At 39.7% G+C, this 24,899-nt stretch overlaps 1 protein-coding gene across 5 annotated transcripts in view; it reads right to left on the bottom strand.

Annotated features, from left to right (window-relative positions):
* MCTP2 (multiple C2 and transmembrane domain containing 2) overlaps nucleotides 1-24,899 on the bottom strand; it is a 153,074-nt gene that overhangs the window by 103,105 nt on the left and 25,070 nt on the right. For 4 of the 5 annotated variants that reach the window (XR_006274660.1, XM_043493612.1, XM_038420089.2 and 1 more), the window contains exons 3-8: nucleotides 21,831-21,893; nucleotides 19,917-20,025; nucleotides 5,316-5,458; nucleotides 4,428-4,504; nucleotides 3,535-3,646; nucleotides 1,158-1,193 (exon numbers count right to left, since the gene is read on the bottom strand). Coding sequence is in view for 4 of the 5 variants with exons in the window: in XM_043493612.1 (XP_043349547.1) it covers nucleotides 1,158-1,193; nucleotides 3,535-3,646; nucleotides 4,428-4,504; nucleotides 5,316-5,458; nucleotides 19,917-20,025; nucleotides 21,831-21,893 (540 nt within the window). In the remaining variant the exon portion in view is untranslated. The remainder of the gene's footprint in view (nucleotides 1-1,157; nucleotides 1,194-3,534; nucleotides 3,647-4,427; nucleotides 4,505-5,315; nucleotides 5,459-19,916; nucleotides 20,026-21,830; nucleotides 21,894-24,899) is intronic. The other variant, XM_038420090.2, reaches the window with a different exon arrangement.

The following is a 24,899-nucleotide window of genomic DNA, read 5'->3' as shown; positions in this document are numbered from 1 at the left end:
TTAGGTTTTTCTAAAGTTACATTGTAATCTCCTGAAATACAGGATCTGATGCTGATATCTCAAGTTACTATCATCATCATCTACCTAGAAGCATTTTGGGTGCTTTACAGAACAAATATAATGCCAGTCCCTTTCCTGAACAGCTTTAAAATCCAATACAAGCATGATGCAATAAGTGGGTGCAAAAAAAATGGCCCAAAGGGAAGACGTTCATGTGGATACTCAGTAATGGTAAATGCACATCTTGATGGCACCATTCTATTTCTAGCAGCCAAAATACCTGTTCATTCCATCAGGGGAAACCCTCAACAGAAGGATCTGAGGAAATCTCTGCTCAGGAACAGAGACAGCATGGTACAATGTATAGGATATTGGACTGAGGGCAGGTCTTCACTACCCGCTGGATCAGTGTGTAGTGATCGATCTATCGGGGTTCCATTTATTGAGTCTCATCTAGATGCGATAAATCGATTCCCAAACACACTCCCCGTTGACTCCAGAACTCCAGCTCACAAGAGGTGGAAGCAGAGTTCATGGGTGAGCGGCAGCCATCGACTCACCGTCATCCTCACGGCCAGGTAAGTCAACCTAAGATGCATAGCTGAAGTTGCATATCTTAGGTCAACCCCCACCCCCAATGTAAACCAGGACTGAAAGTCAGGAGACCTGGATTATATTTCCAGCTATGCCACCATTCTGCTGTGTGACCTTGGGCAAGTCCCTTCATCTCTCTCTGTCTCCTCCTCCTTGTCAATTTACCCTGTAAGCTCTTCTGGTTAGGGACTGTTTCTTACAATGTGTCTGTACAATGGGCACCCAAGCACACTGGGAGTCTCCACTTGCTACTATAATACAAAAAACAAGAGATCCAACATTTCCCACTCAACAGTCAGATTGAGAAAGGAATGAGAATCATGGCCCAAAGGGCCTGACAGTCTGCACCTGTGCTAAGAGTTTTCAAACTAGTTACAAAAACTATCTTGGATGGATGGTTTGGAATCCTGGGTTGTTCAAAAGGACTATTCACCCACAAAGAGAATACCAGAGGAGCTAGCATGTTTGCAAACCTCCAGTAATGGAGATGCTACATAAGATGATGATATTTCTTGTGGGAGAAAGGGAACAAGAGATTTACAGAGAAAAGGGATATGGATTACCTTGGATGAAGTTTGTTTCTTCCGATTTGACCATCTCTATTCATGCATTCCCACCATTGCAAGAGAGAATCCAAAAGCAAAGGGAGGAAAACAGGTAAAGCGGTTAGTCAAATCATCTGAACACTGATTTATAAACTGTGTTAAGGAAGGCATATTACTAGCACAGAGTTGGCTCTATTACTGCATTCAACTAAACTACCTCCCTCACAGAATGTAACAAGGAACAAAACAGAACACCTGCATTGCACCAGAAATAAAAGGAAACAAAGCATCAAGAATAAAAAGTCGAAGAGACCCTGAGCCATTAATAAAATGTACGACTCAAACTTTTGGTGCCATTTGGTCCTACTAAGCTAATTTAAAGACTGGGGGGGGCGAAGGGGGGAGGAACAGCTTGCTGTTGAGTGCATAACATGGATAAGACCATTTTGCTCTTTAGGCATCTGCACTCTGAATATTAACCATACACCCAGGCATTCCCAAGGCTGCTGCCCAGAACTAATGCTGCACCCTCTCTTACCCCAGAATCCCCAGGGCCACTCTGACCCACAACCCCTTAATGTTGCCAGAGGAACTGTTCCCCAGGTCAGAACAAATGCCTCCAGCAGCTCTCATGTGGACTGTGCACCTGTCTCGCCCCTTTCTGCACACAGTGACCTGGATGCCATCCCATGCCTTGCATACTAAATTAATGGGGGAGTTGACATCCCAGCCAAATGGGCTTACACTAGTAAGAAGAGAGAAAATTTCAATGGAAGTGGTCAGGGTTTATTAGAGGACTTTGACATAGAGAGAGTGTCTCATTAATGACTAAGGAAAGGTCAGAACATTAACAGCCATGCTCGCAACATTTCTTGCTTTCTTACTTTTAAGATCTGGCAATTCAATCCCTCCCTATTTGTATAGGAAAAGCTACTTTCTTACAGCATATATAATGCTAGGTGAGATCAGCACAACACAAATAAGTGTTCTGGAATATTTTATTATTTGGTGGTTGTTGGCATTTTTAAATAATTATATGCAGAGGGAGAAATATCAAAAACTTTCCAACACCACACTATAAAATTACCTAATAAACTAACAACTCTTAAAAACAGGCAGCTACTAGGAAGAACCAATAATGAAAGGCACACCTCTCTTGTGAAGTCTATGTCCTATATTCTCCACCCCAATCTGTCTTTTGGCACATTCTCACTTTCAAAAATATCCCATACCTACTATGAATTCCCAAGTGCCTAGTTTAATAGTCTATAGTAGACTGCAGCGTTCACATTGGATTCTGAAAAATTAAAACTTATAATTAATATTCACAGAAACCCTTCTCATTTTTTTTTTACCTGCAACACTTATTAGTTACATATTTAAAATTGGACTTGCTTGAAAATTGGATCTATTCAAATGATATACTTCGGGGCTTTTCTCGCTGTCAACCTGTTCTCTAAATGACTGCAAGATGAATTTACAGATTTAGCCATGGTCCATGTTTTGTGTGAAACACAAATGGTGATATGTAAGAGAAAAAAAAAATAGTCACACAAATCCTGATCCTGAAAGCCCTTATTCCTTTTAATCACATGCTGCAGCCTCTGCCCAGCTCCTTCTGGGTTTCTACCACCACTTTCAACACTGGAGTCCCACAGCACTTCTGCAACAGGAGCCTGATCCAAAGCTCACTGAAGAATCTGGTGAGGTTTAAGGCTGTGCCTGTCCTGTTCTCACGAAAGCTTATGCCAAAATAAATTTGTTAGTCTCTAAGGTGCCACAAGGAATCCTCATTGTTTTTGCTGATACAGACTAACATGGCTACCACTCAAACATAGCTCCTTGTGTTCATTTCCCTCCTCTCAGCAATGTGCACCAATGCAGGGCTGGCACAACCTAGTCTTAATAGTAAATCCTTGCTTTAACATTTCACACCGATATATAGATATAGATATTTATTTCACTGGTATGAAAAAAAAATCACATCTGTTTGGAGGTTTAACACCTTTCTAAAAATTCATAAAATCTAAACCTCTTGCTTACAGTGAGAAAATGGCATGTCCTGAAAGAACAGTCCTGCAGCTGTAGGGCATACACTTTTAGAGATATCTCACACACATGCACAGACCTACCACTCATTGAAATATATGGAGACTTGCTATCCATGGGTTCACCCTTTAAAGCCACAGAACAGAAGCACTTGGCTATAGAAGCATAAGCAACTTTTATCCAGTCCAATGTGGTTGATTTTTAAATCGTGAACATCAAGTTTTCTGTGCCGAGTCTCAGAGGATGAAAATAAAGGTGGCATTTCCCAGTATAGAGTAAATCAGATTAGGGAAGCTTTCTTTTTTTGTGCATTCTAGCTATAAATTTGATTTCCTAAGCCACTTACAGTTCTCTTGAAGTCTCCTTGCTTGACTGTTAGACTCAAGTTTAACACAATCTCTCCCATATCATCTTCTATACTGTTTGTATCTTCCAATTTTAAAATCTGTTCAGTAGTTCTGCAAGCAGAAAAGAAATGCATCTGTAGGCTCAATTTTAGCTTCTGGTTCATTATTAAAGGTCACACTGAATTGTGCAAATTCTGGTTTTTATGGCTAATATTTAGCACATTTTAAAGTTTTCAAAATTGAGTCTAAATGTTAAAATGTACAATCTAGCGTATTTCTTTGTGGCATATATTCCCCCTCACAGCTTCCACAAAACAGTGGAAAAAAAGTTCAGCACAGCGATTTTAAATAATACCTTGTATTTCCATAGCAATTAATACTGATAACCCACCACCTGCAGACAGGCAGAAAACTGATTAATGTTATCCCCATTTTACAGGAAAGGATACTGACAATGACTTGTCCAGCTGAACTGTCTGACAGTTAAAGACTGGACTTTGACTTGTGAGATCTGTGTTCAGTTCCTAGATTTGATGCAGACTTCCTGCATCACCTTGGACAAACCATTTCATTTCTGCCTTTGCCTTAGTTCCCCTTCTGAAAATGGAGATGATAATATTTCCCTACCTCACAGAGGTGTTGTGGAAATAAATTCACTAATGTTTCTGAGGCACTCAGATAGTACAGCCAGGGGGCCCATAATGCAAGAAAATGCACTTGCCCAAGATATCAGTAAGTCAGTGTAAGAGCCAGGAATAAAACATGAATTCCTGTCTCCCAGCTCCACATTCAGACTGACAACCCAGAGATAAAAGATTAAGCTGCTGTAAAAGTGTTGAGATCATTTCCAAACTAAACCGCAGTAACACATTTTAATAAATTCATATAGTACCTGTTGAGCTCAAGGTTGCTAAGCACCACAAATGCAGATCCCATAAAGTCAGAGGAGGCTAAATCTCGATCATATACCTGGTAACAAAATAAATGCATATTATTTTCACATCCTAAGCCAGTTTTGCCACATCAGAAAAAAAGAAGAACTGACATTTTGAGTTTCATCCCATATTTTGGGAATCAAAGCCTAGATGTTGTTCAAGGATAATTCTCCATTTCCATTCTTTAATGGAGATTTTTAATTTAATATTTTAACAGCATTTTGAAATACCTTCTTGACATATGGTGAACAGAGTCATATGTGCAACAATGCATTGGGACCATTCCTATATATCTGGTAGTATAGTACAATCGAATACTGTACACAACCAGGCAGTTTTTTAATTACAGATGTTTTAGCAATTAGTGCTTACAACTGGTAGCTTGCAGCTCTGTTAACTATAAAGTTACCTCATAATGAGAAAGAGCTTTGCTGCTTGTCACCACTACCTCACAGGTAATAATTCTACTCAACTCAGTTCACCGTATTCCACTCTTAAATTATTTCAGGTAAACCCCACTGATTTCACTGAGGTTGCACAGATATAATTGACGGCAGAGTTTTGCACAGTAGGTTTAAATGCCTCCAGTCAAACAGATTATTTTGATTTGGGACATTCACACACTGAAAACACAACATCCAAGTAAAATGTGGCAAAGATACATGTGCATTTGAATATAAAGCTTAGGAAACATTGGATCCTAATTGTGTTTTGAATACATGTTCTCTGTGTCAAACCATCAAATTGAATAAATACAGAGAGAGAAAGAGAGCGCGCGCATGCGTGCAATTGGGGTTCAGAGGAGCTTTTACCAAATGTTTCAGTACCCTACACCAAAAATTTACCTTGACCCGGAGCTTCTGATCAAGAGTCCGTATTGGCAACACAACAATTTCATCCCAAACTGGATTTAGGTTTTTGTAGATGACCTTACTTTTGTATAGAGTTTTTCCATTCAATTTAAATTTCACGTATGGATCACTTGTACCTATTATAAACAATAATACAAATGGGATTAGTCTGGAAAACTTTCCAACACTACCAACCAATAAAAAATAAACAAATAATGGAGGAAAAAGCTCAGGGATTCTGCTGAATATGGCTAAAAAGTGATTTGATGGGGAAAAGGGAAAAAGAATTCTACATTGTGCTTGTGCTGTCTGCCATGTCATCTTTGAAGAACCTTGGTTATTCTTATCTTTTTTTTTTTTTTTTTGCAGGAAGTAGCGAACAAAAGCAAGGATGAATCTATATAACATACAGACAAACAAAGACACAGAATCACAAATAAAATGGGATACACAAAAAGGCCTGCAGATTTGATCAAAATCACTTATAGAAAATCTTACGGGCTTCAATATGAATATAACTACTTTTGGCAGGTTTTTGAAACTAACCAACACAATGTAATAGAGAATTGTATCGCTGCTAAAAAATTCTATATAGACTCATTCAAAAGACCTACATAGGAGGGCTCTTATTCATTACTAATTTCTATAGGATTTTAGAGTAATTTTTATAGAACCCCATTCAGTTCTGTAGGTCTTCTTCATAAGGGGTGGCTTGATAAGTAGTATGAAAACATTTTGATGAAAAACAAAATATCCCCCAATTAATCTATTTTCAAATAGAACCTGCAGAAAACTCTCTTCTTACACAGTGATAGCAGAATTATATATATTATTATTTCTGGCAAGGAGAGGGAGGGACAGACAGACAAATGTTGCACAGGGGCTAAAAGGAAATTTGTTTTCCTGGTCCTCCAAGAGACCCTCAGTTAGGGTCAGCCTCAAAACCCTCTGAAGTCAATGGGAGTTTTTCCATTGCCTTCGGTGAGTTTAGATCATGCCCTTAGCTATAATTAGAAATATATATATATATATATATATATATATATATATATATATATATATATATATACACACACACACACACACACACACACACACACACTTCCTAAGTACACAGGTAGAAAAGAAATATTGAACAAAAGCATGCACTTTGCACAGAAAGGACCACACACAGATAATCCACTAAATAATAATATCCAACATAAAATATGTCCAACAATCTTCAGAGGATGCATTAGTTAGGAAATTAGATAAATTAACAAAAGGCTACACCAAATAGTCCTATCTATCTTGAATATTCCAATTCCTCTCTCCTGGAAGGGGGGGAAAAAAGAGAGAAAGAGAGAGAGTGCGCGACTGCCTTCATGTATTGGATAAGCAAAAGCAGCCTGCATTATAAACAAACAAACAAAGTCCCCAACTATTCACTACACCAACCAGGTAATATCAAGATTAGACAAGGGAAGGAACTGATGGAATGAAAACATGAATAGAGCAATGGAAGCAGGTGGTCTACAGCTATAACTCATCTGTTTCTTAAATAGAAAAACTTTGAGTGAAGGGAACCTTTAAAAAATAAAATCAAATGAGCAAACAACCATAAAAATCTAGATTCTGCAAGAATAAAAAACAAAACATGACCAGCCTCTTATAGCTAAGCAAGTGTTCTGATTGCATTATTACACAGAAATGTATCAAGGCTGTTGAATGACCTTACTTTGAATGACCAGTCCTTCCCCATACACCTCTTTTTACTGCATAACAGCACTGTTCAAGTGAGTCGGACTTTAACAATCATTCTGATATATAAAAATGTGGTGTGTGTGTGTATGTATTTATAATATATACACACACACACACACACACATAAATAAATAAAATAAATAAAAACAGTGGGGAAAAAACTATACTAAAAAGAGGCCTTTAATTAAACAAGATTGCCACTCTGGGATCAAGCCTTCATGCTTGTCAGCTTATTCTCAAAATAAACATCTCAAAAGCAGGCCCAGTGGTGTCACTTACTAAGGCAAGGCATACTGCGTAATCCCTAGGTATCTTGACAGCAACATAATGTTCAAACTCTTTCATGGGTGAATGGCAGCACTTGCGTGAAAGAAAATATTAATGTCTGGAATTAATAAAAAAAGGGATGATGATTTACAAAGCCAAACAAGAAAAGGGTGTCAAGTTAGTAGAGTGTTAATTGTTACAGAAAATAATTGAGGGAGAGCTCGCAAGAGAAACATGCTGCGATTTGCTAGCTGAGCAGAACTGTCTTACTGTCAGGAAAGTAACATCTCAACTAGGTAAGCAGGAAAGAAAGGGGTCGGCTGCTCAAGAATGCAACTCTGAGATTGACAAATGACGAGATGTCGTCTCACTGTCAGCCAACAGATGGACTTTAACCTTTGCATCGGGAGCTTCACAAACAATGCAGCTTTATGGTATTTATTCTGATGGAACCAAACAGCAAGAACATAAAATCTTTTCTGGGAATGGCATCAGATTAGAAATAGAGCAGAACAAAACACTAAACCACAACCCTTTTTCAGAAAGGGTGTGGGGGCGGGAAGGAATACACAACTAATTTGTTTAGCTCTAATGAAGCTTTGGGGTCTCCTTTTTTCAGTGTCTTGGATCTCTTTTTCTTCGGACTTGTCTCTATAGGGACACAGGAGAATTACTCTGAACTAAAGGTGTGCATTTAAATTACATTAGTTAAACCACATTAAATCCCTGTGTGGACACGCTCGTTCAGAATTCAAGTGAATTTAATTCAGTTTAGTTTAATTCTCTTCCAAACTGGATAAAAGCATGGCTCAAGATTTTTAAATTTATTTTCAGTAAGTTGGAAAATGACAGAAAAATGCTCAATGACCTAGAAACAAAGCAAGCATGAACATGTGCTGATTTGCTTCTTGAAGTCTTAAGCAATAGCCCAATGAAAATAGAGGGGAAAAATGTGACCTCTGAAAAATGATTCTGTTGTGACTAAGATTTTGGGGTGCTTTTTTTTTAAATTAAATAAAGGAAGGATACTTATTTTAATGTCATTAGTTATTTTAAAGAATTTTCATCATACCCATTTTATTTTTAATTAAAATCAGTTCTCATTTTTTCCTTTTTCAAACTGTGATCCTTCCATGGATTTTACAACCCGTTAAGCAGCTGGCTTGCATTTAAAGTAATTAGTCAGACTGTGCATGCTAGTCAGCATTGGCCAGGATGAAAGCACACTCTATAACCCTTTCTTCCTTCTCCTTGGGGTGTATAACCCCATGGATTGTTAAATATACTTAACTTTCACCATGCTTTTAGTGGATTATTTTTGAGTAGTATTTTTTCCTAGAAAAGCGGCTTATCCTGTAACACTGACGGCCATTCACCCAGTATAGGTGGACTAAGTTCACTGGGACTTGAAGTTGCCTAAACAAACAAAAGTATTCTGTGCACAGTAACTAGATAGGGTTTAGTTTCCTCAGAAAGAGTTCATAGTGTTTTTAAATGGTTACTGCTGCCCTCTAGCAGCTATTATGAGATTTGCCACATCAACTTTACTAACCCTACACACGTTTCACACTTTGAAAAAGGAATAGCAGACCTGGTGTTATTTCAAACCACGTATTCATCTTCTAGACATCAGTTTGCTGGGTATGCAAGGAATTAAAAATATCTGTATTTAGAAATACAAAGATCCATCGGTGCCACAATCCTAAGAACTCAAACAAAGAAAACCATACAGCATATATCCTAGATCATTTTAATTGTTGTTTTAGGATATTAAATTCCAAATTTTAATATGGACAAGAAAATGAATTTCTAATAATATTTTGCAGATTTATTTTATAGCCATATAGAATCAAAGTGTAATTTTTCAGCAAACCCATAGAAATAATATTACTACAGTTGTTTACAATAATGACAAAAAAACATAAGATGGATCACTGGTATTTTTGTTTCAAATGAAAAAGAAATCAATACTCTAATAGAGAAATAACAAAAATGGAATAAACTATCTACGGGGGGGGGAAACAGGAAAAAAAATGAAAAAGCTTGTGTACTTGAAAAGCTGTGTGTGTGTGTGAATGGTTTAGAAGCAAATGCCTCCAGTAAACTATGAAGGAAATTAAACCAGAACAATTTGCCAGTGAAGAGGTGTGTAGAACATATATAAGCTTAGAAATGAGCCACTGCTTTTAGAAGGAGAATGTAAGTTGACACCTGATAAAAAACAAGGAGGTAGACAAGAGATGTTTTGTAAAATGCACCTTGTAAGCAGCACGCTAGATGTCCTGCAGACGGTTAGAGCAACCCACGATGCAAAAATATTGGTCTTCTTCTGAAGCAAGAAAGTATCAAGTGGCATTAAAAAGAACGTGGAAGCCAAGGCACATGTTTGTTAGTGACGTGGGTAGAGAAAACCATAGGAGGACCAAGAGAATAGATGGTGGGAGTGCACCCAGGAAGTGATGAAGAGCATGGTGCAATATTTACTATAAGGGTAAAGCTTGTGTGTGCAGGAAACTGAGCTTTTTCTTGGACCAATCCAAGGCTGTGGAATGAACACCGAAAGGAACTAAGGACCATCACAATCCTAACCACCTTCCTTCCACATCAAGTGCAAAGCACATTTCTTTAAACTTGCCTTTTGTAACACATTCAGACTGTACATCACACACACACACACACACCCTCACTCCCACTCACAGTGTGCGCACACAAACTGCACAAATTTACCAAAACAAAACACTACACAATTCTCCCCTGGGGAAAAAGATGAGAGAAAGAACAAACCACATATGACAAGTTACTCACGTTGCTTGATGTGCTACTGGAAGCTGCTCAAATACTAGTGATGAGGCTGGTATAAGAAGCTATATGGAATAGAATCTACCTTAGGGTTTCACTCTGCCAATCACCACAATCTCTAAGCACCTTCTAAAAAGTAGTAACTAAGTTCCTTGTAGAATTAATAGTGTCTTTGGTGCTTCTTTTGGGGTAGGAATTTTGGTTAATTAAACTTTATTAATGTACTTTTTGTTTTTTAAGTTGATTTGTTTCAAAGTTTTTTGGGTAAAATCAATTGTCAGTGTTGTGAGTGTCATTCTTACGCTGAACTCACAACATGCTGGTGTGAGCACAGTTAAAGGCTTGGCTACATAGCAAGTTACTGCACGGCAAGCTGGGGTGCAGCTGTAGTCTGGGTCCTTCGCAGTGCTGCTGCTGTGTCCTCATGTGACATTACTGTAAAAATTATTAACAAAGGTCCCAGACGGAGCTATTTAAGGTGGCAAATTTTGTGATATGGACATCTGTCCATTGGAAACAACCAACAAGGAAGTTATAGCAACTCACCTCTCTGAAACAATGACTACTTTGATAAATGCAAAGGGCATCTGGGAGAGAAGAAATGCATGTTTCCAAATGGAATCGCTCAGCTTCTGAGGAGAATACACCTACACATGCTTGTACAGACACCCTGTGATATAGTCTAATGCAGGCTGGTTTCTTTTTAGAACCATCTCTAACTGCAGCATAAAATGCATTGCACTGAGCAGATCTCTGAGAAAGCCTATAGAATGTGAGGGCCTTACGTGACAAGCTTTTTCTTTTTTTTAAAGCAAACCCCATATAACAACTTTTAAATGGCCTTCCCATGAGGATTCCACAACTGTATTTTTCATTTGTTTTGTTTATGCCAATTTTCCATGGAGTATGTATTAAAAATGTGGAGGATGTCGTGAAAAACTTTAAAAAGTGGAAGTAATGTTCTGCTGGTGAAAGATGATGGATTGAGGGCTCTGGAGACTGAAGTCCTCTAATTATACAAAAAATAGGCACAATGGAAGCACAAGATTCCCCACTCGGGTAATGGGACTCTCATCTTTCATTGAAGGGACCACCACTAGAGGTGTGAGGGGAATTCAGTCACCAAGTCCATTCAGCACTTGGCCTCTCTGCAATGACTGCCAAAAAGCCAGCTAATTAGTGTCATCTGTGATGGTGTCTAGCATGATTTGGACTCCTGCCCACGTGGAACTCGACTGACACCAACTCAATCCACATAGGGAAGCACAGTCACGTCAATATCACATGAGGAAGGGAGGAAGGATTCTAATGATGATAAGCTCATTCCATAACATCCAGATTGTGTTATTTTATACATTTTTGACAGCACCTTCCATTTATAGTATCAATCATTTGGGGTACCTAGCAATCCCAATAGGAAGTTATATTTTCTACAATACAGTGAAACCTGTTTTATACAGCCATGCCAAGGCCCAGGAAATATTTAACACAGGTGTTTTTTTTTTATTAGAGGGAAAAAAAATTGTATTGAAAAATTCACAGACTTTAAGGCCAGAAAAGACCATCAAGTCTGACCTCCTGCATAATGCAGGTATTACCCAAGAATGCTTTCATGTGGTTGCCTAAGATAAAGGACTGATTGTTGGAGGCGGTATTCAGCAAAGGTTTGAGATTTTACGTTTTTCTTCCCAAAGCTGGATTGACACTGCTTAACATTTTCTATTAGCAGTTCTCATTTTTAGATGAAACCACTCTGGTCATGTTCTTTCCTCTTGCATGTCCATTTCTCACGATCATGCAAGTGATTGCGTGTACTGGAATGAGTGTATGTGGGAGGCAAAGTTTCAGAGTTGCATGCACAAGCACTTACAGAAACCGAATTTGCAGCTGGCACATTCCAGTATTCATAGCGGAAGTTGTTGCATGTTCCAGCACGCAGGGAAGACAGACAACACAAGGTGATTTACCTGGCAACTTGTAACTATCCAGCATGGCTCAAATTCCAGATATTTGCAAACTGTTCATAATTAAGTCTTAAAGCAAAATCATTGGGGTAGAAAGTTGCCTGGTAAATCTCAATCATAGATCTGAGGAACTAATGATCTGATTGCAGATACCATGAAAGCAGAGAGAGTCTAAATTTATCAGATAACTTATTTACTGTGAACTATTCAGTCTAACTGTTATGAACACTTGCATTCTAAACAATAGTCTTATTTACGTGTATGCTGACAATGTGCTCAATGACATAAAAAACAGCCCCTTCCACTGTGGTCTGGTAATCTGTAATCACATTAATAGCCTGGCACTGGATATCCCAGCATTGTGAAAGTATCACAGTATTTTTTAGTTATGGCCCAGTTTAAATAGAAATGCTTTAGATATTCATTTTTTAAATTTACTTTGTACCGAATGGTGCACCTCAAAGGATCTAGTCAAGTGAATCCCAATCAATCCGCAAAGTCATGAGATGGGCATGCAAGAACATAGAAATAAGCACCTCATGCAGGGGTGAATATTCTCCTGCACTGCTTCGATTTGGGAAAAAGAGGGGAAGCATGGGAGGAAATCAAACAAACAGATCTACACACACACTATCTATCTCTAAAGAGATGAAAGACGACAGATCAAACCACAGAACAACAGGAAGTTATTAGGAAACCCACAGAGAGAAAGGAAGAGACTCAAAGTTAATGTTAAAACTGCCACAGAAGTGTAGAAGAGTAAAAAAAAAAAAAAAAAAAAAAACTAAGAGTATGTTCATAGGAGACTGGTGTGGAAGAGAGAGAGAAAGATGGATTTTGTTAGGGTATGTGGCCAGAAAAAGACTAAGCCACTCAGTGTACATCTTTTCACAGAAAAAAGTTGCAATGATACACAGCAGAACCACACAGAGTTTCAGGGCAAAAAATACTTTAAGGCTCAAAGCCAGCTACTGGCCTCACCCTAACCACAATATAGAAACTGAACCTCAGCAAGAAGAGCTGAGTTTCTGATTCTTGTTATAGTAGCATATTTGAATGTTTAACACTTTACCAATTGTCAATTGAATCCTCAAACAGGAGAGAGAGAGACCACTTCATTACAGTAAAGGCACGTGTGACATCACAGTACTGCGAAGTGACACAATTGCACTATTGAACAAAATGATTCAGAAGGCCAGTAGTATGCACAGTCACAACATATCAGCACTGTGAAGGAGCAGAGCATTTCAGGTCTCATTAGAACGGCTCAGTTTAATAACACACAGCACTTGGAGAAAGGACTGTAAGAGTAAAACAAATCAAAAAGGGATAAACTCACTTCTAATTCCAAGAATATCAGGGCTGGAAGTCTGAGGCCTCACATGAAAGGATCAGAGAGACCACCAAAAAAAGTAGTCCACTGAAATGTGAGGGTCCGGCAGCAGGCAGAAGGCCAGAGAGAAAAGACATTAAGCTTTTTGAAACCTAGGAAATTGTAATGGAATGATCTTAACACCCTGGAATCCTGAACAGTTTTCAGCAGCTCCCACACTACTTGTAAGTTTGTATATTTCATTAACAAAATGCACTTATGATGGTTTCTTAAAATTTATCATACCAAAGTTAAACATTCACAAACATGCATCTACCCCACAATTTAACACATCAACTACTGATAATAAAAACTCCAAGATACAAAATTAACCAAACCCTTTGCCACAGAAGCACTTCTACTGGTTAAATAGATAGGACTTGAAACATACCCAGAAAGTCAAAGGGAACCATCAATGCATGAAAGAATAAACCTATGTTAAACAAACACTTTCAGCAGTAAAAATGTACAGTTTGGCTCAATCCAGTAGAGACTTGTGCAGATGCACACACTCCAGTATGGACTTTTTTCATTATGAGAACTACAAACTTATGGATATAAAGCTACTATAGGGAGAAGAGACTTAACCTGCATGTGTCATAATAAGGTGAAGTAAACTGATTTGGCCTGCTGCTAAACTGCCTTGTGGTGAGAGCCTATGTCATTCCCATAGGCTAGATAAGGTGAAATAAGATCAGAACTTGGTCGATAGACTTCTAGGCTTTAACACAGGCCAGGTTACAAGATCTGGCAAAAAGCACTCCAAAAAATGTCATTCTTGTGTCTGTGAATAGGAAGGGGGTTTATGCAGACTCCAGCTGCACTCTTAAATTGGCTACTACTAAACTACCACCTGTTTCCAACAGGAACCCATAGGAGACAGTTGAGTATTAATCAATTAAACAACAGATTGGGCCCTTCCTCTCCTCACTGTTAGCAGGGAGTGACACTGAGCAGAACTCCACAGGAAGCGTATCTGGTGGATGGAAATTTCCCTCCTTCTCCAGGGAACATCCTCCCTGCAGCAGTTGAGCAAAGGGAGGAACACACACACACACACCACACACAAATCTCTATTTTCTTTCCCCCCACTGCTTAACCATTTTGTAGAAAGCAGCAGAGTACGTACAGAGCTGGGTCAGATTCCAGCTGATTTGAGAAACTGTTCCCCCTGCACCCAAACACAGCAAGGATAAAGGTGGGGGCGGGGAGGCAAGGAAAAGAGGCAAGATTGTCAGGAATGGAAGAGTGAGAGAATAAGTGGGAGAGAAAGCCAAAGGGAGAATGAAGGAGTAAAGAAAGTAATTGGGGAGGAGCACAGGATTAAGGGGATGGGGAATAAGAATGAAGATGAAGAGGGGGTGCGAAAGAGAACCTGAGGGAATGAAAAAGAAACACAAACCAGAGCAAAAAGGAGAACAGACCCTGGAATTAGGGCTATGAAGAGAAGGGTGAGAAGAAAATGGAGAACAATTAAAAATAAACTGGGGGAGTAGTATACAGTAGAAGGGAAGAAGAGGAGAAAATGAAGGAAACAGGTGAAAGATCACAAAGAAAATCAGATTTGCCCCTGATGTAACTATGGATTTCACAGGTTGTAGATGGCAGTGAAGTTACACCTGAGATGAATTTAGCCCAGTTTCATTAATTAGTACTAATAGACGTTAAGAATATAGTTGGTCAGTTTTGAGGAAGTGCAATGGCTGGCGAGGAGCAGTGAATCCATTAAATGCATCTGAAATTCCCAGCATCAGCCCAGCAGGAGGGAAGAAGATCAGCCAGTCTGGGAAGAGCCACCTGAAGAAAAATGTCTATATTCGGTAGGCAGTAGTAGCAATTCTGTGATTGTGGGTGGGGCAATGATAGACTTGCACTCTCATTTTAATCTCTATTGGAACAGCTAGTTCAGAAGTGTTGGCAATTTAATAGGCAGCATGCTTTCTTCTGTTACTTTTGGACAACCACCACAGTGTAATGTTAGGAAGGCCTGGGATGCTGGAGGTGACGTCCTTCTGAGGAGATGGGAGGGAAAAAAAAAAAAAAAAAACACCAGCAGATTTATCAACTCTGGTATCTTGGCTACACACCAACACCTCTAATCTTAAATACCGCATGCAGATGTGGTTGCCCCATCTCAAAAAAGATGTATTGGAATTGGAAAAAATTCAGAAAAGTGCAACAAAAATGATTAGGAGTATGGAACAGCTTCTGTATGAGGTGCGATGAATAAAACTGAGACTTTTCAGCTTGGAAAAGAGACGACTAAGGGGGGATGTTATAGAGATCTATAAAATCATGACTGGTGTGGAGAAAGTAAATAAGGAAGTGTTATTTACTCCTTCTTATAACACAAGAACTAGGGGTCACCATATGAAAATAATAGGCAGCAGGTTTAAAACAAACAAAGGGAAGTATTTTTTCCACACAACGCACAGTCAATCTGTGGAACTCCTTGCTGGAGGATGTTGTCACAGTCAAGACTATAACAGGGTTCAAAAGAGAACTAGATAAATTCCTGGAGGATAGGTCCATCAACGGTTATTAGCCAGGATGGTCAGGGATGGTGTCCCTAGCCTCTGTTTGCCAGAAGCTGGGAATGAGTGACAGGGAATGGATCACTTGATGATTACCTGTTCTGTTCATTCCCTCTGGGGCATGTGGTATTAGCCACTGTCAGAAGACAGGATACTGGGCTCAGTGGACCTTTGGTCTGACCTAGCATGGCCATTCTTCTGTTCTTAACTTCATCTGTCCCCTGTAGTATTGACCAATTAACATGTTGTTCCTCATTTCTTGACCTAGCTTTTTCTGTAACACTCGTGTACGCTGTTAACTGCCCCACTTCTGGAGTGGAATGCAGATGCTGTTTAAGTAGTGGAATGCAACTGGAGGGACTGAGCAGGTTAATTAGTTAATATTTGTAAAGTGCTTGGAGTTCCACCATGGAAGAGTTCTAGGGAAGTGCCCAATACAATAATTTCATTCTTCCCGAAGTATATTGCAGCATTTAAAATGACCACAAGAGGACACCACTAACAGTTTTTCATGTCTAGCTATAATATATTCTATCACAGTCCATGACATATTTATCCATTTAAAGAGCTTGTGGATGATTAGTCTGTAAATAAAGATCATAGGGTTTTTCCCCCATATAAGTGGCAATTTTTGCACATAATTATACTGTGCATCTTGAATCATGTTTTCCCAATATGATCACATAACCTTTGAACAAAAATTAACAAATTGAAGTGGTGAGCAGTCAAAGAATAATGTTACCAAAATAGACCTAGGTTGACGAATAACTTTTTATGCAAAATTTATAAGTGTTTGTGGTCTTCTTAAATTATATTCCATAGGATTTAGGATAAGAATACTATAAAACATGTTAAACTAAAATTGGTTGAAATTAGGCCAGGCCAACTCTTTCAAGCCTTATTGATTTAATATCAATAGCTTTATATATCTTGGGTTTTCTGCATATGACATACACAGGGATGGTCATATGAGAGAGAATAGTAACAGACAAGAAATCTTAGGCTGAAGCTCATCTTGTGTCACAGGAAAGGAATTTCCCCTTGATTTGCAATAGGATCTCAAATATGAGCAAACCCCTGAGTGGTACAGTGATATTGGGTATTCTTAACATACGAATGCCTCTGACATACTCCCCACCGTGACTGATATACAGCACAACTTTGCTGCAGTTTGCCAGATGATGCTTATCTGCACTTTTTTTTTTTTTTTTTTTTTAGTAAGTTAAGAGCATTTCCAGGCCAACAAACAATGTAAAATCCCAATGAAATGTACCAACCCTGCTTACAAGAGTCCCAGAAGACCTACAGAACCAAACTACTTATTTGCTTATAGCAATATGCCACCTCACGAGTAAAGCAGCTAGGGTTGTGGATTTTAAACCCATCTGATAGTTGTGTTTAACTGCACTGCTTAGTTAGCTGGGTAGGTTTCTGGTTCCCAAAATTTTCAGGAGCATCAGCTGGCACTCTGGGGGGCAAAATAAATAAATCTGAAAGCTTCACATTTTCAGGAGGTCTCTTAGAAGGAAAACCCCCCAGTGATCTATGTGCAGATATGAATCAGGTAACTATATTCAAAACTACCTATCTACACACATGCAAATAAGCTTTTCCACATGCACAGGGAGGTAACTTGAAATCTTTGCCAGAGCAATCGGGAAAGCCTGAGGAGTAATGAATTCATTGAAATCTTTTTGAAGCTTCCCACATCCATTCCAATATAACCAAACTGGCTGAAGTTTATTACATTGTTTTTTAAGACATTTAATGGATTTCACATTCAGACTGATCCATTTCCTAACTGGACATTTTCAGGTGCCCAATAACTTACATTATATTCTTTGCCAGTAAAAGCGGAATGACCCTGAATATATACTCTGTTTAATTTAATAGGTTGCGTTCTTTTACCTAGACAGAAGCATATATTTACAGCATGGGGCCAGCAACCCACCTTCTAGGTAAAAAAGGCCAGTGGGAACACATCATAAAATGTACCATGCCATACACTGGCTCCTTATCCTTACTAGAGCTCCATCTTAGAGTAGGGCCATAGCTATTTCAGGGACTGCCTCTTTGCAATTCCAATGACACAGTGTCCTACCAAGACTTTATGGGCTGACAGATCCACAGTCAGACTCTCAGTGGCAGGGCACTCTTGGCGTCAGGCCTTTATCTATTAAATTCCCCCATTACTGGAGGGTAGGATGAGCCCAGGACTTTCCACCTTTAAGAATACATTTCAAAACCCAACTCTTACCCTAACACTGATGGCTGCAGATTAGCCCAGCTAAATTTCTCACGAAGAAAAACTTGAGTCAAAAGCACCGCAATAGCAAAAGTCTGAGCATAACTGTGCTTTTAAAGTTGAGTGTTTGTGTATAGATATTATAACAATGGGAGGATAGATGGCCAGATTGGCAGACACCCGTTTTGTACTTCTCTGTATGCAAATACAGGAGGAATTTTAGTGGATTGCACATCTCCCCATGCACGCCCTCTCTAAACCAACAAACCAACAAAATCCATCTTGCCCTGGATTGTCTTTGTGTTATTACATAGAGCTGAATAGTACAATGCCTCGCTAAGATACAGTAAATACAATGTGAGATTAAGAGTGCCTTCTCTCTTCTAGGGAAACATTCCTCTGCCCAAGTTGCTCATTTGTAGCAAGTAGAGAGTCCTTTCCACAGAGCCATCCAACAACAAGACTTGTTCTGACGCATATGGTTTCTAGTGAACCTGGTGACATGCTTCCCTGTCAGAAAACACTTCAACAAAGAGCAGTTCTGTTTAAAAAGTAAAGGATTTAGACTACATAACATCTATTTATTAATGTCTTCAGAATGTTAGGAGCTGGCCAGAGAAAGATAACAGTCCCTGGCAAGGAGCTTACCGTCTGGCTAGGACAGTAAAATATAGTGTAGAAAAAATAATGCATCTAGTAATCAGAAAGGAGCCCAACAAGCCAGAGCCCACTATAAGAAAGCGAATACATCTGTATAACAGGTCCATGCTTAGCCTGTTACTCATTTGTACTTTTGCCCTATTGCTCAGTTTCAAGAGAGAAAGTGCTTACACGTTTGCAATGTAAAAGTATTCCGAGGTTTCTCCATAGACAGTGTTATAATTAACACTAATAATTGTATTTCTGCAGAGGCAAAGAGACCCAGGTCTAAGCTCTAAAAGGAAATGCTCCTGCATACAGTCAAGGACTACGTGCTACTCTCTCAAGCCAGCAGCGACCCAAATTCAAACACTTTCCATAATATTTGAATAATGTCCCACTGATTAACTCATTTCCTCAATGTCTTTCTGACCTTCCTTTCACTAAGCCATAAAACATACACCCCAGGCCTTATTAGGTGAAACTACATAATCCCTACCCTCAGAAGTGAACCCTCCTTACGTTGCAGCCCTCAAGTTCCAAGATCTTTACTAACTTCCTCCCTATAAAACACACATTTTAGACACCGACCTTGAAGTCACAAAGCTGTTGGTCTTCCCTTTCACTACCACCCACTGGATTTCAAAACATCCTTTGGTTTCCTTTAAGTAAACTAGAATTGAACTGGGTCTTTTGCCAGCAGTAGGAGGAAAGCATGTGCTTTACAAAGTCACGTTGCAATGTGTGTAATTCTCAAACCTGGGAAAAGCAGCAATAGATATCTGCCCATCCCCTCCCTTCTGTACCTAGGGGATTATATGACAGGAAATTTAACATTCTGACTGGCAAGCTGGCAGACAGAAGTAGTGCCTGATTCTCCTCTGATTGACACCAGAGTAAGTGAGAAGCCAATTGAGTTAGACTGGTGTGAAAAGAAAGTGAAGGGAGAATCAGGACCCTAGTTTGTTCTTGGTTTTTTGTTTTTTTTCCCCCCAAAAGAGTTATCTGCTGTACATCAAAAGGCAGACTCACCACAGCGATCCCTAATGACCAGGTTCCGGCCTTCTTTCAGGTGTATTGTCAGTAGGTAAGCAAAGGAGCTGGACAAGCTGCTCAAATAGTCATTTCCTTCCTCAGAAGCCTGTGGGAAGGCAAAGTCAGTCATCAGTTTCACCATCTATACAGCTCAGGTCAGACACAAAAACATGTTTTCTATTTCTGGAGTGACTTGAAAAAACACAGGCCTCATTTCCTCTCCTTATGCAAGGGGGAATCCTGGTTATGCATGTCTTGGCGCATGCACACGCACTCACACAACAAGCCAACTTTCAAAGGCTTTGTTTTAAAGCCTGTGTCAGAATTACCTATTTTCTTCATTTTAAATCATAAATATTGCTGGTCGGGAATTTCCAGCAAAACAGAACTTTGTTGGAAAACGCTGATTCGGCTAACCTGAAAATTATTTTCTAGAAACATCTTGAGTTTGATGAACTTTTATCAAAATCACAGGCAGAGTTCCAAAAGAAACCTGTCTGGTTTCCCGGCAGCCTGTTTAGGACTTTGGGGCTTCTAGTGTCCACAGCTCCAAAGCAGCCCTGCCATGCAGGCTGCCTTAGCAGCAGACCAATTATTTCTTGTCAATTTCAGATAGCAGCTGCCTTGGTCTGGAAGCATAATTCATTTTGAAACAACACATTTCTGAGCTTCCGAACCCAAATCCTTTTGGAATTTCTGGTCTGCAGGAAATTTCGAAATACTGAAAATTCCTATGAACTAGAAATCCCAAATTGCAGCCAGCTTTAGCAATCATTATAACAAACACATAATGCAAATAATGGTAATCAGAACATCATCACACACATTCACAAGAGAGATAGAAAAGAGGTAATATAAAGGATGGTCCATAAGCGAGAATGACAAATAATACTGTAGGTATGCATTGTACGCTGGTTATGTCCATATTGAGATTTCCAAGTCAGAGTAACATAAAATTGTGTTCTTTTCCTGCTACTTTCTTGTACTTTTTTACATTCGTCTCCACTCAGATATGTTCATTGCCAACATTTCTCTGGACATGTTATTTAGATTAAGGTATCTAATATTTTACAGTCCTTCCCTATGTGTTTGTGCAGCATTTATCACAATGGGGCCCTGATCTTGGTTGGGAACTCTAGATGTTGCCATAATATAAACCATCATCATCATCCCGGCTGTATCTTCAGCTAAAAGATCTGATTTATATCACCATTATGGAGGAAGATAATGGTGTTCAGGATGTTAATGGTAAAAGTCCCAGAGTTGGATCCAAATTTTGCAAATACACATTGCGCCCATTGAGCTTGTGTGTACGTTAACAATGCCTTTTTAACATGGCTAGCGTGTGTCATAACCCGGTTTGCTTTATACTGCCTGGAGGATGATGAAAGGTTAATTGAATAGTAAAAGCTTGAGCCCAAATAAACATTGCAATGGCTCTACCCCCATATTCAAATAATATCCCTCAGTCCCAAAATCCACTCCAAGTTTTTCCTACATCTTCCAAGTAGTTGAATACATACCCTGGTGCTTTTTGCAGCACATTTTCCAAAACAAACAATTTGTTAGGACCAGATTTTTCTCTAAGCAATACAGTTGGAAGGCTCTTTTGTATCCAACCCTTTATTTTGAAAAGTATTTGAAAAATGAGGCAGCTTGTATGTGAAATTTCATTTGAAAGTGATGTTGAAAGAGTACTCAGTTCTTTTGACACGTGATTGTCTCACACCACTCCCCCCCCCCCCCCCCACACACACACACCAAAAAAACCAAAACATTTTAAGGAAGTTGAAGATTCAGGTTTACAGTATTCCCTTTATCTGTAAGGAGCTGAACCCAAATCTAAATTTAACCTCCGTTTTCCCAGATAGTCTGCTCAGGATTCAAAACATTTCAAATCCATAAACTTACAATTTGTTCATCAAAAAGTTGAGAGGACATTGAAGATTCCAGATCTATCCCTTCACATGGATGCTGTTAAAAATAAAATTTTAAAAGATCATCAAATAAGCAAAAGAAATATTGGGATTCCCCTCACCTACCACAACAAATATTCTCAGGTCTTAATACTCCATGCAATATGTATCAAACATATAGATGCCCTTAAAACTAAACAGCTCTCTGCCTTTTCAGATGTGGGAGGGGGCAGGCAGTAAACCAAAAATCTAAACAACTATGCATGCTTAAATTAGCATTAAAAACAGGTTGATAAATTAGTGCTTCTGTGGAAGTGTCTGTAAAATAAATCTTCAGCGGCATGGAGGCAGGGTTTGGAAAGGTGAGCCAATTTCAAGTGTGAGGCTCATAGTACAGATATCCTTTGCCACAAAGCATTCATTTGGGCCCTGAACATGGGAAGGGCTGAATTACTCCTAACTTCCTATCGGTGCCAGTAGGAGATGAAAAATTGACACTTGAAAGACTCTCACTGTGTAGTGCTCTCCCATTTTACCACAAACTCTGCTTATAAGGCCTCATCTACACATAAAAATTGTACCATTTTAGCGATACTGATATAGTTAGCGATACTGGTATAGTTAAAGTGGTACAACCCTTCTAATATGAAGCCAGTTATACAGGTATAAATGTATTTATACCAGCATAGCTTATTCCCAAGTAGGAAGGGGTATAAACTACGCTAATACAAGATACCTTTATACTGGTATAACTACATCCACACTAGCGGTTGTATCAGAATAGCTATAATTGACAGACTTGCATTGGCACTAGTTGTGTGTGGATCAGGCCTAATACAACCATAATGCAAACATGTTGCATGGTATATTGCTATCTTCACTCTCTGGTGGCTGGTCTACACAGAAAAGAAGAGCCTTCTAGTTCTTCCAGCTATTGGAATTAGCTCTTTTGCTCAAATGGTAGAGGCCTAAGCTTTCAGTAACGAAGATTCCTAGTTCAACCCCTGCTGATGACTGTGGGGGCGGGGGTGAGAAATTGTTACACTTCCATCAATTTAGTGAATTCCCACTCTGCATTCCAACACTGTCCTAGCGATGCTATACTTATGGATGACAAGATATTTTGTCACGGTCCCAATTCCAGGTGCTTAGAAAAAAGAGCAGGAGCAACAGCATACTAGAGATAAGGGGTAGGGAAATGACACTTCAGGTTGAAATTTCTAACACCTTCTCAATCCAAAGGCATAGTTTTTTTAATGGGGAAATCGTTGTAATATCTCACTGTGTACTTTAGTTTGGAGATCTCTAATCTTGATTTCTTCTTTCCCCTCCCCAAACTAAAATCTTATAAATTCAAGTAACTCCACCATTTAAATTTTAAAACTTCAAACTTGGCATGTGATGTACATAACTCTTCATGAGGAAAACACGTTTTACCAAGTTAAAGATTGAATGAGACAACAGTGGTCAAGGAGACGGGGAAAAAAAGAAAACGTGTTCTGTGCCATTTTCTTTTATAATTGAATAAAATGCTGTCTGGTCCTTCTGTGCAGATGGGAAAAGAGGTGGCACGGAGGGAAGGCCAGGGTGCAACCTCTGCAGCCACAGCCTGACTCCTCCAAACCCTGGAGTTTGCATCTGCAGGTGTTTAATGGGTAAGTCGACACTGCACAAATCTTATGACCGCGTGTAGAGCGCTTACCTGTGCAGTGTATAAATAGCACCTTAGAGTACGTACCTTATACAGCTCTACACACACCCAAGCAGTGCCTCCCCCATCTACACTGCTGTTTTTAGGAGTGTAGCATCCCGCTGCCTGTCTGCCGCCAGAACCTTTTCAAGGCTCCAGCAGCTCCCCTGGCGTGGGGAAAGGCTCTATGGGCGGGCAGCTGCTCAGCCTTTCTCCACCGCAAGAAAAGACTCCCACCTGGGAAAGGCTCTAGCAGAGGGGAGGCAGTGGGAAAAGGTGCTAGCAGCTCCCTGCTTATGGTGCCTCTACCCTGCTGCCTCCTCCCTGCCAGAGACTTTCCCGGCGGTCACATGTAGCTACACATTGCAATGTGGATGCAGCCTGCTTTCACTGAGGCAGGTAGCTACATGTACCTTACATGCCGCCGCCAGTGCTGTGCAGTGTAAACACACCTTAGGAGTACTCCATGCAGGGGTGCTGGAACGGGTGGGGCCAGGGCTCCATGGCCCTATCATCACTTTTTACCAGCCATAAGGACAAGTGATGGGGTGAGGGGAGCAGGGCCTTGGGGGAAAAGGCAGTACTGGGGCAAGGGCTTGGGGAGAAGGGCCTCAGGGGAAGGGGCAGGGCCTTGGGGGGGGAAGAGACAGCGTGGGGGAGGGGCCATAGTTCAGGCACCAGTGCCCTCCCCCCCCCCCCCCCACACACTTTTAACAGGCTTCCGCTGCTTCTGACTTCATGCATTGAGCCATGGATAGGCTATTTGTAGGGTAAAAGTGGACATCTGGGTCGGGACACCCCTGATAACACTATGGTCACTGGTCCAGGTCCCTGCTCAGATTTCTTCTACTCTTAGGAGGCATAACATAGAGGGCAGCTGTACTGATTTCATACAGGATGATCACATTGGTCAGAATTTCAGCATAGATTAATGCTAAGAAGGATGATATCCCTCTCTCACACACACCCCCCCACACACACACCCCCACGACCCAGAATTCTCTCGCTCACATGCTCACTCACACACAACCCAGAAATCAGTTTTCAAGTGCTGTCATCATTATTTATTATTTGCATGTTGATGGAACATAGAGGCACAATCAGGGCCCTGTTGCGTTAAGCACTGTACAAACATAATAAAAAGATAGCTCCCTGGCACCTTTCAGTCATACAGACATTGATACACTGAATAAATGCAAATGTATTTATACTTCAAAACTTAAATCATTCCCATTTTCTTTTTTAATTTTCAAAAAATAAATTGCATTTAAAAAACTACATTAATGCCACATTACAACTGACATTTTATCTGCATGATAGGCAGGACATTTAAAGTTATGGTTCCCACAGTAACCATAACTTGGCCACATTGCA

The sequence above is a fragment of the Dermochelys coriacea genome, chromosome 10 (genome assembly GCF_009764565.3).
Source record: "Dermochelys coriacea isolate rDerCor1 chromosome 10, rDerCor1.pri.v4, whole genome shotgun sequence".
Taxonomy (NCBI): domain Eukaryota; kingdom Metazoa; phylum Chordata; order Testudines; family Dermochelyidae; genus Dermochelys; species Dermochelys coriacea.
This window is presented reverse-complemented; position numbering and strand designations above follow the sequence as displayed.